Source organism: Saccopteryx leptura, chromosome 1 (assembly GCF_036850995.1).
Source record: "Saccopteryx leptura isolate mSacLep1 chromosome 1, mSacLep1_pri_phased_curated, whole genome shotgun sequence".
NCBI lineage: Eukaryota > Metazoa > Chordata > Mammalia > Chiroptera > Emballonuridae > Saccopteryx > Saccopteryx leptura.
The window spans coordinates 374138817-374157214 of NC_089503.1; the positions used below are offsets into that span (position 1 = coordinate 374138817).

Consider the following 18398-nt stretch of genomic DNA (forward strand, 5'->3'; position numbering starts at 1 on the left):
AAATGTATACATACTTGACAATGCAATGATGCGGCATGTTTACCAGCTCTCACCTTTGTGGGGGAAGGGGAACCACTCAAAGGTGTTTTCCCACATAACAGAAAATAGTACTCCAAGAAAGAGGGCGATACGTAGAATGGTAGAAATAGCCCAGGATTGAGATGAGAAGAAATCTTGTTATGACTATTGATATAATGGCCTAGAATGTAATTGGTTGAAAGTGGACCCCGATTCAGAGGGTTCTTTCTTTGATGAATGGCTTAAAAATGACGTTGGCTATGATGACGCAAACTAACCAGAAACCCGAAAGCTCGGTTCTGTGGTATTACTAATGAAATAAAAAGCTTGTGTTTCTTCTCTTCAGTAAAAATAGAAAGGCATTGACAAACTCTAGAAAGAAAAAAGAGATGGACATGATTCTACAACAAAACAAGGGGAGATTCTGTGCCCATGGAGGAAGTGAAAGGAATAGTGTTTTCTGAAACAATGTATCCAAACCCCAGCGGCTCAAGGAATTTAAGAGTAAGAGTACCATATGATTTCACTTATGTGTGGAATCTAATAAGCAAAATAAACCTAACAAACAAGATAGAAACAGACTTACAGATACGGAGAACAGATCAACAGCTGTCAGAGGGGCTGGGGGTCGGGGGACTGGGTGAAAAAGGTAAAGGGATTAAGTAAAGAAAAAATATATAGACCCAGACAGCAATGTGAGGGCTGCAGGAGGGAAAGGGGGATGGGAGAGGGGGAGGAGAGGAGAGGGGGACAGAGGGTGATGGACAGGGACCGGACGGGGTGGTGAACACACAGTACAGTGTCCAGATGATGTGTTATGGCATTGTACACCTGAAACCTGTATGATTTTATTAACCAATGTCACCCCAATAAATCCAATACAAATTTTAAAAAAATTTAAGAATAAGGAGAATATCACAAAGAGTTCTGGCCAATCTAGTTTATGCTTATTGTATATAATGGTTGCAGTTACTTTTTATGCTATTTTCTTTCCCAGCAGTGCTTTTGTTATATTTGTATATTTTACAAATTTGCCTTTTCTATGGTTTTTTTTAAAGTAGACTTAAGGTTTCTTTTTTTTTTTCCAAATTAAATAATAGAGTCTTAAATTTTTGTTGAGATATTGGCTTTATCTTCTGATTTTCATGACACTTAAATTTCATAGCGAAAAACATAAGCCTATTTTTTAAGACTTTTTATTTTCTTCTCTTTTTTGTGGGAGCCTCCAACCAGTGCCTCTCCTGCCCAATGCGCTACCTCTTTATAGTGGGAGAAGAACCCAGGGAAAACTTGCAAAGAACCAAATAATAACCAAAGTAAAAACAAAGTAGCAACTCAAAGAATAAAACAATCAACAGGAGTAATTGCGAAGTGCAAATCTATAAACGTGTGAATTGATGCAAAGGGTGGAAAACTGGTAACACCAGAGGGCAGCACTGTCCTTCCCAGTAGCACAATTTTTTGAGGTCCAACCCGTCTCCTCTAAGCTGGTGCTTCTCAAATATAAAGGGGACCCTGGTCAGCTGGGGCAGACTCTGAAGGAGCAGGTCTCAGGGCTTAGGACCTGAGCTAAGGCCTGCCTGGCAAACCCTTCGGGCTGCTGCTGGTGGTCTGTGCCCCGCAGGTTGGATTGTTGGGATGACTTACAGCGCTTAGTGTCTGCACGTAGGAAGGGCTGGTACGTGTTAGCAACGATTATTATCATCACCGAGAAGGTCAGGATTTCCAACTCTCTGTGCATCGTGTGCACTAGAACCAGGAGTTGTGCAGTAGCCAGATTTTTCAGTTCAATACCTTTGATGAACGCATTTATGGGCTTTAGTAACCTCTACAAATCGATTCTGAAACTCTCTCATTTGATTACTGATAAGCAGCCCTTAGCACGAAGGAAGTCTATGCTACGTGCATGACTCGCTGCTAGGAACCGCGGAGAAGGGTTGCGGATTCAGGTGGGATCTGCCCACCAGGGGGACGGTCACACTTCTCTAGTGGGCTGAGGACCGCCGTTTCAGAATCAGCGGTTCAGGGACCAGCTAACTGGTGAGCACAGACCCAGTTTGCCCAGGACATCCTGAGGTCATAGCATCATCAGTGGCACTTCCTCCTTCGAAGTCCTGGCTTGCACAACACATTGTATAGTGATGATCCTAATTGTAGTGATGATGGCAAGTTACCGGCTTCCCTCATCGTACCTGCGTCTCCCCAAACTTCTGTCAACTGGAGGGAAGAGAATTCCCCGTCAAACCATCCTTTTTGGCTGGCAACAGTTTATGTTCAACAGTCCTAAGTCAGGCTTATGTTCAACAACATAACAAATTCTGAACTTGTATATGTCACACACACACACACACATACACAACATACCACACATATGTATTGCGCAAGAAACGTCGTTTCATCACTATGATACAATTCGCAGACGTTTCTCGTCTGAATGGCCTATGTGAAGCTCTCATCCTTTTCACAGACGTAGCCTCTTTTTGGGTTCCAACCATCCTTTCTATATAGGATGATACAGAAATTCTTCACACTGCTGCTGGTCTGTGAGAAATGCATGAGCAAAACCGGCTGAAGAAGAATGGTGTGTCCATCTCACTCGGTGAGATGCAGCCACAGGGCTGAAAGCACCTCAGCCGAGCTTCTCCCTGCCACAGGTGGGCAGCCTGGGGGCTAAGACTGTAGCTCTGGGTACCAGACTCTCTGGGGAGAAATCTACATGCTGTCACTGACTGGCTGGCCAAATGAGGCAAATCGTTGAATCTCCTTTACTTCATCTCTTTATCTGCCTCATAAGTTTATTGTGAGAACGGAATGTGTTATCACAGGGAAGGGGCGTAGGGAGGGCTGGGCACATCAAAAGCACTTGACCCACCCTTACCATTCTTAGTCATACCGGTAGTACAATTTGCTGTGTCATAAATGTTCAAGTGAAAATTTAAACACTGATTTTAGAGAGAGAGTAAGGAAGAGAAAGAGAGAAACATTGATTTATTATTCCACTTATTTTTGCATTCATTTGTTGATTCTTATATGTTCTCTGAGCAGGGATTGAATCCACAACCTTGGCTTGTCAGGACATTGCTCTAACTAACTGAGCTATCTGGCCAGGTCTTGTGAACTTGAGTTGGGGTGGTGAACACACAATGCAATATAAGATGATGCATTGTAGACTGGTATACCTGAAACCTGTTTAATGTTATTAACCAATGTCACCCCAATAAATTCAATACAAAATTTTCAAAAAGCAAATTTAACCACCGAGCGAAATTGCAAATCTCAAGTTATACTCGGGGTTAGCTACAGCTGGGGAGTTGGTTCACACGGCCGGGGTTGACTCTCGCGTTTCAGTTTGGAACAACGACTTCCTTTAGGTGTCTTGCATCTCTAATTTGTCATGGGTTGAAACTATCATTTCAGTTTCAAATCTCAAGGAATTTGAACATCAGAGATTTAGTTTTATGTCAGGTTTTTAACGTATATTCCTTTTATGTCATTGTCTAAAGAACAGAGGGAACAGAATCTAAAGGAAATTAGAAAGGTGTTCTGGAGAGGAGGGACAGGACCGGTAAGGGAGAAAGTTAGGAGCAAAACAAACTCTGGGCTTTCTTTCTTGGTTGAAAGATTGAGTCACAAAAAGTTATTCTTATCTGCATCTCAAAAGAATGCAAATGCCATTTCCATTCCATGGGAAAAAAATAAGTGAAGGATACCACGCTGCCTTTGAAAAGCTTACTTTGATCTTCTTCCAGATGGCAAAATGAGTGTTTGAAATTTTAAATTGCCTATCTTCAGAAGGATGTGATATGGGACATATTTAGGATTTAGCCCTTTAATTTAACATTAAACATACTAAAAATGTCCTCATCAATTATTGACAGCTCGATATTAAAACAGAGACTTCATTCACTTCAGTCTGGAGAAGAGAGAACACTATTTGTTTTTAGAAGTACATTTCCTACCTCATTCCACTACCACACTGTGTGGTATTCCGGAAAGAAATCATTTCCTAGACTGCTGTCTGGGCCGGTGAGCCGTTTGTCCCTTTTTTTATCAACAGGCCCGTGACGTGTCCTTTAGAATTCAAATGAAATGTATTCCGTGGAGCGCACTGCTAGGAAAACAAGTGTAAGAGACGTGTAAGACCCTTAAAATAATCAAATCTCAGATCTCATTTGTTTGACAGTTCCCGCGATTCCCTGTTTAACAGGAGTAAGAGTGTCTGCCTGCAGAAACGTGGCTCAGGACCCACTACTATTTTTGTCCTCTTCTTCCTCAGCGGCCCCAAATGCCTCCTTTTTTTAGAAGTGACCTCAGATGAATAGGGGAAGGTGAATCCTTTGCTAATGCTGCCGTCCTGACTAGAACGAATGCTTCTTCTGGAGCCTCCCACCACCACGCCTTTCCACCCGTCAAAATTCCGTCCGCCGTTCATTTACCATTCCGTCCCTGAAATCTTTCTTGACATCCCATGTACGCACACACAGACACACACACACACACACTTTAATGACACATTATTCTGAAAAGAGATTCAGAGTGTTTTTAAAAAGACTGAAAGGAAGTAGAGATTAAACCTTGCTGGAGGAAGGGTATGTTGGGGGAAGGGGTCAGAAAGACTTCTGGGAAGGTCTGTGCTCATTTGATTTTGGCTTCCCGTTATAGCGTGGAGAATCTCAAGCCATGTGTTCAGTGCGTGTTTGTTGATTTACTGAGGAGTAGCTTTGAAGGGAAGAAAAAAAATTACCGGCATGTGGAGTGCGGGAGGAGGGAAGGCTATTCACCCACATCGCCTTGTTTGCCTCGTCACCAAGTGTGCCAGCCCTCCCAGAAGCACCCTGCGTGGTGCCCAGGTGGCTCTCACTAATGATGAATGAACAAGAGGCATGGGACAGAGAAAGTGAACCATTCTTGCACTTGAAATTCTTATAGTCTAGTTAATGAGGGAGCAGCTTCCCTTGTGAACTAGATAACTCTCTTTATGGGAGCACAGTGGATGATGTCCTAACCTCAGTGGGATTCAGGCGGGATTTCTCAGGTAAGAGGTCTAAGCTGGGACATGAGCGACCATTAGAAGTTATCTGATAGGGATGTAATAATATACAGCATGATGACTGTAGTTAACAGCACTGGATTGCATATGTGAACATTGGTAAGTGACTGGATCTTGAAATTCTCATCGCAAGAAAAAATATTTGTAACTCTGTGACTTTGTTGGGTTGTAACTAACTGCATTGTGGTAATCGCCATCCAATATATACGTTTATGAAATCCTTATGGAAACACCTTAAACTTATACAACATTATATGTTAATTATATCTCAATAAAGTAGAAAAAGCTGAAGGGAAACGGTGTCCCTGGCAGAATAGAGAGCAAGTGAGAGAAGGCGTGGAGACACAGACCAGCTCACCTTCGGGAAGCGGGAGTGGGAGTCCGGCTGGGCTGCAGGGGACAGGTGAGGGAGACAGTGGGGCAGGAACTCAGCGGGGTGGGTGACGGCCATCTTATAAAGGGTCTTTAACACTAAGCCAACGCGTATTCTACAGCTCTGTGAAGCAACTGCAAGATTTTATAGGGGATAAATATAATCAGAATTTTCTCTTTTAGGGAGACTTCTCTTGTAGCAGGCTTTCAAGGTTGCTTTGAGGGTGGCCAGATGATGCTGGGGAGACCCCAGGGCAGCGACTGTGAGAGAGAACAGTAGTGAGCCACAGACCGGGGAGAGACATGGAGGGCAGAGACGGGGAGGCAGAGAGAATGCAGGGATGTTCACTGGTGGAGTGTGGGGTGGGGGAGAGGGGAATGATCAGGATGACCATTCAGCTTCCCGGCTAGAGCAGCTGGCCATTCGTTGCAAGGGGCAGCCGATTTAGAAGCCCCAGCAAAGAATTTGTCCTTGAGATCATTTGTGCCCAAAGAGATCCTAAGTGAGAACACTGAGAAACAGAGGCGGGCACACAGCATCGTCGGGGACAGAGGCGAAGGCGTTGCTGGACTTCGCGAGCGGCCTCCCTGCCTCGACGGCGCTGCTCTTCCCGACCCGCAGGAAGCCCAGCTTACTCGCTCTTGTTTTTCAGACCCTTGTTTGCATAGCACCAGTGATATTGATGCTGACTAGTGCCGGTTTTGCTAACTAGTTAGTCGTGTGACTTTGTAAAGGTCATTTGCGTCTCTGGCTGTCCGTGGCTTCTTCGCATGCGATGCCAGGGCAATAGCAATGCTAGCTGTGTCTCAAAGGGCCTGTTCAGGAAAGTGAGGATTCAATGAGATAATATATTAGACAATAGTGTTTCTTGGCAGCCCGCCTGGTTTAGACTTACACGGAAGGCAATACTTTAATATTCCAATACTCTATAAAACACTTTGGGGTTTTTTATCAAACAATCAAGCAGAAGACACTACACACTCTTCCCTTCTTGTACCCCCAAACCCGCTCACACACACGTGTATACACACCTGTCTTGCGCACTGCACCCTAGAATGACCCAGCTCTCTACTTACTGCTCTCCCGGAAAAAAATCAATGACCTCACTGTATCAGTTGGCTCTATTAAAACTGTATCATTCCCAGATTTGGTTGGTCACTAGCTCTGCATAACTGTCCGTATTAGTTTCCTAGAGGCTACTGGGACAAAGTTCCACAAACTGAGTGGCTTAAAGTAACAGAAATGTATTGTCAGACTGTTCTGGAGGCTGGAAGACCAAAATCCAGGTGTCAGCAGGGCCGTACTGCCTCTGAAACCTTCAGGGGGATCATTCCTCACCTCCTCTTACCTTTGAAGGTCCCAGTCTGCAGGCAGTCTTTGGCGTTCCTGGATCACATGGTGTCTTCTCACAAGGACAACTGTCATATTGGATGAAGGGCCCACCTCACCCCCCGTATGACCTCATCTTAACTAATTACATGTGAAATGGCCCTATTTATAAATAAGGTCATATTCTAAGGTACTGGGGACTTTGGCAGATCTTTTGTGGGGAACACAATTCAACCTCTACCACAGTCTTCAGCTGCCTCCACACGGACCCCTCCCTCTGACCACAGCGGCCATTGTGCACCTTCCTCAGACTCCTCGAGCCCTGTCCCCCTTCTCCTCCTCCACTCTGAGCAGAGGGCTTCCCTGCGGCCAAGAAAAAGCCATCTTAGTTCTGTTTGTTCCATTTCCGAACTCACCCAGCCTTACCCAGTCATCCCCTCTCTTGTGGGAAGAAATGCCTACGGCTCTTTCTGAAGCCCCTCTCCTTCTCACCTCCACCATTTCCCAGCCTGCTCTCTATCCGGACTCTTCTCTCACCGTCTTCAGTAGTTGCCTTTCTTCAACCAGTAAGTGTCTCCCCACACTGCGAAGAATCTTCTCGTGACCCTGACTTTCCACCTAGTTATCATCCCCGCTTCCTCTCTGTCATTGCCAGACTCTGTCTCCAACGCTTCCCCTGACACACCCGCTCCTCAGTCTATAAACATCTGGCAGATGGCTTCCAGCAGAGTCACCACGAGCATCCTCCTCCTGAGGCCTCTCTGCCCCTTCCACTCGCTGTCATCACTTTTGCTTGAGCAATCTTCCTTCTTCCTTAGATTCTCACTCGTCCTCTCGTCCTCACCCCAGGCCGCCCACATCCAGTGGTGGGATTCCAATAATTGAACAGCCAGTTCTCTGCCCCAATGACTGTTTTAAGAATAAAAAAAAATATATACCAAAAGGTAGTTTATTAGTTCATATATTTAATACTTAAATAGGAACAATAGAAGAGGTACACAACATTAGATTATGTTATAAGAAAGTTTTAAAATATTAATGAAAAAATATTAAATAATACCTGACCAAAAAAAACACAATAAAACTGTCATTTAAGATATTTCCATATTGCTTCTTGATTGGCATCCTCACTTGCAATGTTTTTCATCTATGGATGGAATGAACATGACTACGGGTGCTTAGAATACACTGTTGTACAGAGGAACATTAAAAAAGAGTAAGGAATGTAAATCTGTGATTTCCACATTGGGCGGCTGCTCAGGCGCCCACCTTAGAGAGAACTCTGATGACAATGCCATTTTACAACAACCGGTTTGCCAAACTCAACAAAAAATTAGGTATGGGTTCTCCCAAACCAGTCCAATTGGGCTGAATCCCACCAGTGCCCAAATCCTTACTTTTTCTGAGATTTTTGTAGCATGGCGTTTCTCAAAGGGTGGTTCGCTGACTCCTGGGAATTCCCAAGACCATTTCCTTGAGGTCAAAACTATTTTTATAATGATAGTAAAACAGTTGCCTTTTCAGCTACGTTGACGTTCACGCCCGTGGTGCAGAAGTAACAGTCTAGGTAGCATCACAGTGTACTAGGACTATCTGTAGTCTTCACAGCCACAATTCATGGTTTAAAAAGGAAAAGTAAGAAACAAATACCAGTTTTACGTAAGAATGTACTTGAAGAAATAGTAACAATTAATTTTATTAATTCTTTACCCTGAACCTTTTAAATTATCTGAATAATACAATGGATAGTGCCCATAAAGCGCTCTGTAGCATACCAAATTACAATGTTTGACTGGAAGAAACATTCTCAGCTGTTCAAAGTTGACTGCACGCTTGTTTTTCTCATGGAACACCATTTTGACTTGAAAAACAACTCACAAACTATAGTCATGCAGACTTTGGTATTTGACAGCCATTTTCTCAGAAATGAATGAGCATGTTCCTTAAATAACCAAGAGTGTTTTTTGCCAATGATAAAAAATAAACTTTCAAGCAAAAATTAGAACTTTGGAAAATATTTGGTGTCCACCATCATGACTCTGACAGCTTTCCTATCTCTAAAGACTTTGATAAGACAGGTGGTAATATTAATGAATGGGATTTTTGATATTCTGTAATGACATGTGTCCACATTTGGAAAAGCCACATGACTCAGGGAACAAATATTTTCCAGTTGACCAATACACATTGTTATAGAGCCATGCATGGGTAAAAAATCCATTAAAGATGCAAGATAGATAAATGGGCTTTTATATAATCAAATAAAAAATGTTATTTGATTATGACTTCAGAGTCAACATTACAATACATTTTAAGAAACTTGTCGAGTTTTCTTTTTTTGTTTTTGTTATTAAATGTGAGTCAAGGAGGCCTAGAGACAGACTCCTGCATGCACCCTGACCAGGATCCACTCGGAAAGCCCCCTGCAGGGCGATGCTCTGCCCATCTGGAGCGTCAGCTCCGTTGCTCAGCAACTGAGGTATTTCAGTGCCTGCGGTGAGAGCATGGAGCCATCCTCAGTGCCTGGGGCCAACTTGTTTGAACCATTCAAACTATGGCTATGGGAAGGGGTGAGTGAGGGAGAAGGGGAAATGAGTGAAGAAGCAGATGATTGCTTCTCCTGTGTGCTCTGACCGGGAATCGAACCTGGGACGTCCAAACACTGGGCTGATAATCTGCTGAGCCAACCGGCCAGGGAACACTTGTTGAGTTTTACTGATGTATCAAGGAAGAATACTCACAATTAGTTGAAAGTCTATTAAAATACTCCTCCCTTTTCCAACCACGTGTTTGGGTGAAGCCAAGTTTTTGTCATACCCTGTGGACAAAACAACCTGGTGTTAACAGATTGAATACACAAAGCAGATACGAGATTCCAGGTATCTTCTACTAAGTTAGAAATTATAAAAATCTGCAAAGATTGAAAACTGCCAATCTTCTTACTAAATTTTTTTCTTGTTTTGGAAAGGTTGCTTTTCACAAAAAGATTATTTAAACATATAATGGGTTTATTATTATTATTTTAATGGATTTATGAATAAATATTCTTTAATTTCTGAGCTTTAATTTCTAGTATAATAAACATTGATAGATAAAACCTCCATTAACAATAGTTTTTTTAGGATCCTTTGTAATTTTTAAGTAAGGTTCTGAGACCAAAGTTTGAGATCACTGCTATAAAACTTTATTTAAACCAGTGGCCACGAGGAACACTAATCGCTGAGGAAATGAGAGATTTATTGGATTGGGAGTACCAGACTGAAGGAAACTGGAAGCAGGTTGACAGCAAAATATCTCTGTGTGCCTGGGGGTGACCTGAGCATTAACACCACAGGTTTCTGTGAGGGCAGGTGGAAGACCCCGCTGCTTGGCTTTGCTCGTCTCACTGTTTTGCCTAAGGCTACATCTTGGCCCAGGGTATGTCTGGCAGGTGCGCTGTGCTCTGTCTGCCTCTAACCAAATTGGTCTGGTATCTTATTTTCTAAGCAAATGAAATGTTTGTCATGTCACTTACGGAGAAAAATCGAGATGGCCAGCAAGTCCTTAATTCTTGGCCCCATGCCCGCCTGCCCCTACAATTCCCAAAAGAGCTGTGCAGAGAGAACATGTCAAGTAAATGTTCTCTGTTTATTAGTATTATCATTGTAGAGTCTGGGCCCCAGATAGTCCAGTGAGAACCCTGGCCTCTAAGCTCTGGGCAGCATACCAGGTTTGGTCAAGGGCTCTTGACCTGTGGGCCTTAGCCCCAAATAAGGGAAATCAGTGAAATCTCTGTTGTTCGCCAGCTCCAGCTTGATGGAAAAGCTGCCTGGAGACCTCTGTGGAGCAGCAGGTGAGAAAAAAGTACAGTCATTGTTGACATCTGCGGAAGCCTCTCATCAGAGGCGGCACAGGGCCGTTAATTGTCTCCCCGGCCCTAAGCCCAAGCCAGAACTCCTGGTGCCTTTCTACTGAGCCAGGTCCTTGAGGCCAGACAGCTCTGAACCACTGAGGCCCGTGGCATTAAGGAGAAATATAGAATGAAAAGTAGTGAGTTAGACTCAAAGGACAAGAGCACCTACCCCCACCCCCATCTTATCTTAATCTTAAAGGTGGGGATAGGGAGGGAGGTGGGGCTCCCAAACTGGAAATGGAATAATATAGAGCCACAGAGAGGACCCAAGGGTTTCATCCTAAAAATGATGATGCTCAATATAGTCATAAGAGCTTTTAGTTTTTTCATTCCTTCCACTCTGAGGTCCCCCAAATTAATCACACCACTAGCTGTGCTTTGCCCAGTTGAGACTACTGCCGTTGTTAGGGACCAGAATGCATTCCATTCACCAGGATTTCTTTTTATTTAATTACTATTTTTTTCTTGAGAGGGATAAAGGCAGGAAGGGAAAGAGATGAGAACCATCAACTCATAGTAGTGTCACTTCATTGGTCATTGGTTCACCGGGATTTCTGTTCAGGAAAGCATGGTATTATTGGGAAAGAATTCCTTAATGAGGCCCTTGGGCTGGCAGTTCAGGCCCCAGGTCTGGGAGTTGGCTGATCCCAAGGCTTGAGAGATGAAAAAAAAAAACACAACAAAAACCTGCCAAGGAACAGACAAGGAAAGACTGTCATTTTGCTCTTGATAGGGGAAGGGAATTAGGAACACAGCCTGAAAAAGAGAGAAAGAACCCCTCAAATCTCCATAGATGTCATGAGACAAACAAACAGAACTTGCTGTGAGTGTATTCTTGGGGCTCTGGACTGGATAGATATCATATAAAAGAGAGCGTGTACAGACACAAGTGTCAGAAATGGAGGGACTGTAGAGGTCACCCTCTGGGGAATCTCAGAAATGGGCAACAGCATTTGGAAGGATTACAGCCGGGGTCTTGAGTCAGGTCTGCGACAAGGTCACCTCAGGAGTCACTGACGTTACAGCCCCGCCCGCCTGTGGTGGATTCTCTCAGATGTGGTCACACAGGAGCCTGGAGTCTGCTTATTGCTCTCCATCTCTTTCTCTCATTAGAGCAACCAGCTCTTCCTCTCAACCTAGCAGTGTCATTTTTGCTGTAGTTGAAAGCTTTCTCTGTATTCAGGGTCACAAGGACTTTGGACAGTCGTAGCTCTGCCACTAATTGGCCATGTGACTATGGCCAGGTCCTTATCTCTTCAGAGCTTAGGGTCCTGATTTGTAAAATGGTAGAGGTGAGGAGGGAAAAGTTAATTACCCCTTAGGTCCCTTTCAAATCAAAATTCAATGAATCTCATTTTTTGTTCATCTTCAGTCCCACTTGTACTCACTCATGGAAAAATATCTTTTACTGTAGAAATAAAAGAATCGAGTTTTGTTTTTTTTTAAGAGAAGTTACTTCCTTAGTGGCAGTTTCTTCATTAAGAACACTCAGTAACTTAGCATGCGTTACTTTTGTTACTTATAATAAGGACTTTTTGAAGCTAAGAAGAGACAGATAGTGTTAATATATAAATTTTTTTTAATTCTTTATGTTTTTTCCTAATCATATGGGCATTCTCTTATTTGTGTCTCTGTCTGCCTCTCACATTAGATTGTTATTTCATTGTGAGTTGAAGCAAAACAATGCTCATCTCTGTATTCTCCTAAAGCCTAGAGACCATGCATTATACAAAGAAGTGTTTCATAGAGATTTGTTCAATTAAATTGCAAATTGCATTGAATTGAAAATTTTAAATGATTGCTTTGTTTTGTGATAGGCTTGGTTATGCTGCAGGAATAAAATAATCCCTAAATCTCAGTGGCTTAATGTAATAGAGCCTTTTATTTTCCTTTTCAAGACAAAGTCACCCTTAGGATGAGGTGAGAGTAGAGAGAAAGATAATTGTGCTCCATACAGTCAGGGACCCAGGCTGAGGAGAATTCTGCTTCTAACTGCTCTACCATAGAACATGCCATCTTCAGAGAAAGAGACTGAACATTTTCTCAAGAGCTAATCCTGCCTTTCGCACACATGTCATTGACCGAGGATGATCACGTGGCACTGTCTGACTAGAAGGGCTTGGGGAATGTGGGCACCAATATCAGTAGGCAAGAAAAGTGCAAGATCAGTAATCACTAACAATGTCTGCCACACACTGTACTCAATAGCTCTAATATTTTAGAGATAATGGATATCTTTCAGAATCTTAGGACAACTATGATCTCTTTCCCAAGGGTGGGGGGGAAACACCTGCACACAAAAACTTACTAAATATTTTGCATAATTCTCAGGTGTTTTATACACTTTAAATCCCATTCACTTATAGTCTATGGATCCCTGAAACCAGGTTATGGATTTTTTTTGTGTGTATTTTTCCAAAGTGAGAAGTCGGGGGGTGGGGGAGGAGGCTGGCAGACGGACTGAGTCCTGCCTGCATGTGCCTGACCTGGACCCACCCAGCATGCCCACCAGGGGGCGATGCTCAACCCCTCTGGGGTGTTGCTCCGCTGCAATAGGAACCATTCTAGCGCCTGAGGCAGAGGCCATGGAGCCATCCTCAGTGCCTGGGCTAACTTTTGCTCCAATGGAGCCTTGGCTGCAGGAGGGGAAGAGAGAGATAGAGAGAAAGAAGAAGGGAAAGGGTGGAGAAGCAGATGGGCGCTTCTCCTGTGTGTCCTGGCCGGGAATCAAACCCGGGACTTCCACACACCGGGCCATTGCTCTACCGCTGAGCCAACCGGCCAGGGCAGGTTATGGATTTTTTAAACTGAATCCACAGGTATGTTTAGCACCTGGTAACAGACCAACAGATGGAAAAAAAAGAAATACATGACCGGTTCTGTTTTAATTTTATATTGGTAGCCACCTGTTCATTTTCTTGGTTATTTGTTTTTATCAGATCAGACATCATGTAAGACACCTGATCAATGGATGTTCCTCTGTGTTTGTTTTCATCAGGAAAAATTTGAGGGTCTGTTCCGGACTTACGATGACTGCGTGACGTTCCAGCTGTTTAAGAGTTTCCGACGCGTCCGGATAAACTTCAGCAACCCCAAGTCTGCAGCCCGAGCCAGGATAGAGCTGCATGAAACCCAGTTCAGAGGGAAGAAGTTAAAACTCTACTTCGCACAGGTAAGGTGGTTCTTCCCAAACTTAATCCTCTTGCCCTGCATTATTTTTTGCTATTTAAAAAGGTAGATGGAGCTCTTTCTCTACTTGCATGTTGGTTTGTAGTCTATCATTAGTCTGCTGAGCAGTAAACCTATATCATGATTCTCAGGCAGGGACAGTATGGAGGTTTAGAAACAAACTCTGAGGCTTTAACAGCCTGGTTTCTGACCTGAGTAAGTTACATAACCTCATTGAATCCCAGTTTTCTCATCTGTAACGTGGCAATGATGATATATACTCCATACTGTTGTTATGAGGGTTAAATGAATTATTGGGTACTAAAGGGCCTAGCATTTGGTAAATACATAATAAATGCTGGTTAATAGTTGGGAAGAATGTTTTAATCACAACTGCTCCTAACTTTCCTGGCAAATTTATAATTAAAACTTAAATTATAATATGACAGTTTTTAGTGGACTGCATACCTCTTTAGTGATTCACATTCATGATAAAAGGTTACAAACATATGGAAATTAATTTTGTGTTTTACTTAATCCAAAAATAAATTCTGGCTATTCCAAAATGAATGGGTAATTCTTGGCAATGCGCAGAGAGGCTACCCAATAGAAAACCAGTGTCTATAATGTCCCATCAGTAAGTACCCATCTCTTATTGGTCAGTAAGCATTATTTCCACCTTGGACTCTACAAAGAGGGTCCAGTGGAAAGAACATCGACTTTGCTTCTTTATTAGGGCTGGCTAGCATTCCACTTATCTATATGCCACATTTTCTTTCTCCGTTCATCCATCAGAGGACATTTAGGTTGTCCCATATCTGGGTTATTTTGAATAGTGCTACAATGAGCATGAGAGTGCTAATAGCACTTCAAGAACCTGATTTTAATTGTTTTGGATAAATACAGAGAAGTGGAATTGCTGGATCATATTATGGTTCTATTTTTAATTTTTTTTCTATTTTTAATTTTTTGATGACCCATCAACAGTGTACAAGGATTCCAGTTTTTCCAAATTTTTTCCAACACTTGTCTTTTTTTTTTTTTAAATAGCCATTCTGACAGGTGTGAAGTGATATCTCATTGTAGTTTTGATATACATATTCCTGATAATAAGCGAACTGGGCATTTTTAATATACCTATTGGCTGTTTGTATGCTTTCTTTGAAGGAATGTCTATTCAAGTCCTTAGCGCACTTTTTAATTAAGTTATTCATCTTTGTTTTTTCTAGTTTTGACTTGTTTTACAATTGAGTTATAGGAGTTCCTTATATATTTGGTGGATTAACCCCCTTGTCCTATCTATGGTTTACAAATGCTTTCTTCCATCTTGTAGATTGCCATTTCACTTTAGTGATTGCTTTCTTTGTAGAAGACTCTTAGTTTGATATCGTCCCACTGGTTTATTTTTGGTTTTGTTGCCTGCGCTTTTGATGTCCTATCCATGAAATCATTGCCAAAGCCAGTGTCATGAAGTTTTTCCCTTATCTTTTCTTCTAGGAGTTATATAGTTTTATACCTTACATTTTAAGTCCTTAAGCCATTTTGAGTTGATTTTTGTGTATAGTGTAAGATAAGGGTCCAGTTTCATTCTTTTCTATGTAGATATTCAGTTTTTCCAGCACCGCTGTTGAAGAGACTGGCCTTTCCTGGTTGTGTATTCTTGGCATCCTGTTGAAGATCAGTTGACCCTACATGTGTGGAAATATTTCTGAGTTCTTTATTCTGTTCCGTTGCTTCCTATGACTGTCTAAATTGCAGTGCCATACTATTTTGATTCCTGTAGCTTTTAAATATATATTCAAATCAGGAAGTGTGGTGTTATTCCTCTCAAGATTGATTTGGCCATTTGTAGTCTTTCATGGTTCTATATGAATTTTAGAGTTATCGTTTTCTGTTTTTGTAAAAAAAAAAAAGTCATTGGGGTTTTGATAAGGATTTTATTGAATCTGTAGATTACTTTAGTTAGAGTGGACATTCTTCAGTATGCAACAACATGGATGATCCTTGAGGCTATTATTTAAGTGAAATATGCAAGTCATAGAAAGATAAATATTATATGACACCATTTATGTGAGGCACCTAAAACAGTCAAAGTCATAGAACCAAAGAGTGGAATGGTGGTTTCCAGGGGCAGGGGAGGGGAAATAGGTAGTTACTCATCAATGGGCATGAAGTTCCAGCTGGACAAAATGAACGATCTCTAGGGGTCTGCTGCACAACGTTGTGCCTACAGTCCACGACAGTGAAGTGTACAGTTAGAAGTTTATTAAGAGGTTAGATCTCATATTAAGTATTTTTACCACAGTGAAATATGATAAAAACTAAAAAGGGTAAAGAACTTAGACGTTGGCCTCTGACCCATGTTCAAATCCCATACTGTTAATAATGTGTGTGATTTGTAGAAACGTCAGTTTTCTCACCTGTTAAGACCCCACTTGTTTCCTTAAAGGTTAAACATAGAGTCACCGTCTGACTCAGTAGTTCCACTGCTAGGTATACATTGAAAAAAAGTGTATCTCAAACACTTTCAAAAAATTGGTCTCAAACAAACCCATGTACACATGTGTTCATAGCAGCACTACTCATAATAGTCAAAAGATAGAAACAACCAAAAGTCCATCAGTTCGTAAACAGATAAACAAATTGTGGTCTGTTCATTCAGTGGAATATTATTTGACCATAAAAAGGAATGAAATACCGATACATGCTACAACATGGATGGACCTTGAAGCTAAGTGGGAGAAGCCAGACACAAAAGGTCACATACTCTATGATTTCATTTATATGAAATGGTCAGAATAGGTGAATCCACAGAGGTGGAAACCATATCGGCGCTTGCTATGCTCTGGCGGGAGACAGAAATGGTAGTAACTGTTTAATGGGTATAGGCTTTCTTTGACGGAGATAAGATATTTTGGATATAGACGGAAGTGGTGATTGCAAACACTGGGCATATACTAAATGCCACTGAATTGTCTACTCCAAAATGATCCATTTCATTTGATGTGAACTTCACGTCAATTAAAAGAAAGAACAAGGAAGGAGGAAGGAGAAAGGAGGGAAGGGAAGATCTGGGGACCAGAGCCTCAGCGTCACCAGGGAACTTGTGAGCAATGCAAACTCTTGGGTCCCACCCCAGATCTACTGAGTCAGAAACTCCAGCAGTGGGCTCAGAAATCTGTATTTTAGAAAGCTATCTAGGTCGTTCTGATGCACACTAACAGTTGATTGAAATCCACAGTTTTAATGGTGAAATAAGATAATTGAGCACATGATCTGTGGTAAGGAGTCATTATTAAGGCACTGGAGTGGACCAACGGGGCACATCTGAGCCACAATGAATCATGTGCCTTCATCTTTACTGTGCTTGATAGGTTCAGACTCCAGAGACAGACGGAGACAAACTGCATTTGGCTCCACCACAGCCCGCCAAACAGTTTCTCATCTCACCGCCTTCATCTCCTCCCGTCGGCTGGCAGCCCATCGGCGACGGCACACCCGTCCTCAACTACGACCTCCTCTATGCCGTGGCCAAACTAGGACCAGGTAAGCCCTGCACCCTTTTAAAAAGAAGTGTGTGTCAGCAACCCAGAAAAGCCAAACGAGATTAGCAACCTTGACATCCCGGGTTCATGGCCACACCTGCATTTCTAATGGACTCATTGCTGTAGGTGGACAGAGGAGGGATGATGTATGAGAATGCAGCGTCAGACTTCATAGTGGTTTCGGAGCAACTCGGGGACCAGTCCTAAAATGTCTGTCCATGTGGCTTCTGGACACAGTGCCGATAGGTTAAGGTTGGAAAAAAACAAACAAAAAACCCCTTAATTCCTATGGGATTTCCTTCTGTACTACAATCAAATCATCTTTCCTAGAACAAGCGAGATGAGCTCTAGCAGCCAGCATGGACTTCCGTGCTGTGCAGCCCTGTTTTATAGCTGTCGTGGGTGTGCCCAGGAACTCTCTGCCACAAGACAGTCTGCTTGTCAAAGTGAAGCATCCAAGTCCCCAAGAAGCTGGTCACAATAGCCTCAAACTAGAAAAATATTATGGTCTCTTTGTTCCGATGTTGGTATACGGGTCACGGATTCACTCAATTTCCTGCAGTATCGTATACCTTTGGGTGAACACACCATCACTCTTTATGCTTCCATTCTCTGGTTGATGGATGTTTAGATTGTTTCCAGTTTCTTGCCATTACAGTTAAGTCTACAGCTACCATTCTTATGCATATCTCCTACCCACTTCTCCAAAAGTTCTAAAATGTCTTGTCCAGTCAGTTGGAGCTGGTAATTCAATGCATTCAAATAATTTTGATCCAAAGCGAGAAAGAAAATTCATAATGTAGTTCACATTCACAGAGCTTGATGCAAAGACAAAGGCAAGCCTCAGACCCCTTCACGGTCGATGTGGCTGAGTCCGGGCCTGGAGGGCACTTCCGGGGGCCAGTGCGATCTGGGACTGAGGGAAGCGGAGGGGACAGGTGGAGTGGGAATTTGGCCTCAGAAAGACTGCCTCCAGAGCCTGGCGTGGAGGAGGAGGGGAGGAAAAATAAAGTGATCTTAAAG

At 42.6% G+C, this 18398-nt stretch overlaps 1 protein-coding gene across 3 annotated transcripts in view; it reads left to right on the plus strand.

Annotated features, from left to right (window-relative positions):
- RCAN2 (regulator of calcineurin 2) overlaps positions 1-18398 on the plus strand; it is a 263986-nt gene that overhangs the window by 224070 nt on the left and 21518 nt on the right. For all 3 annotated transcript variants that reach the window (XM_066359281.1, XM_066359280.1, XM_066359283.1), the window contains 2 exons: positions 13661-13834; positions 17205-17376. In XM_066359281.1, the coding sequence (XP_066215378.1) occupies positions 13661-13834; positions 17205-17376 (346 nt within the window). The remainder of the gene's footprint in view (positions 1-13660; positions 13835-17204; positions 17377-18398) is intronic.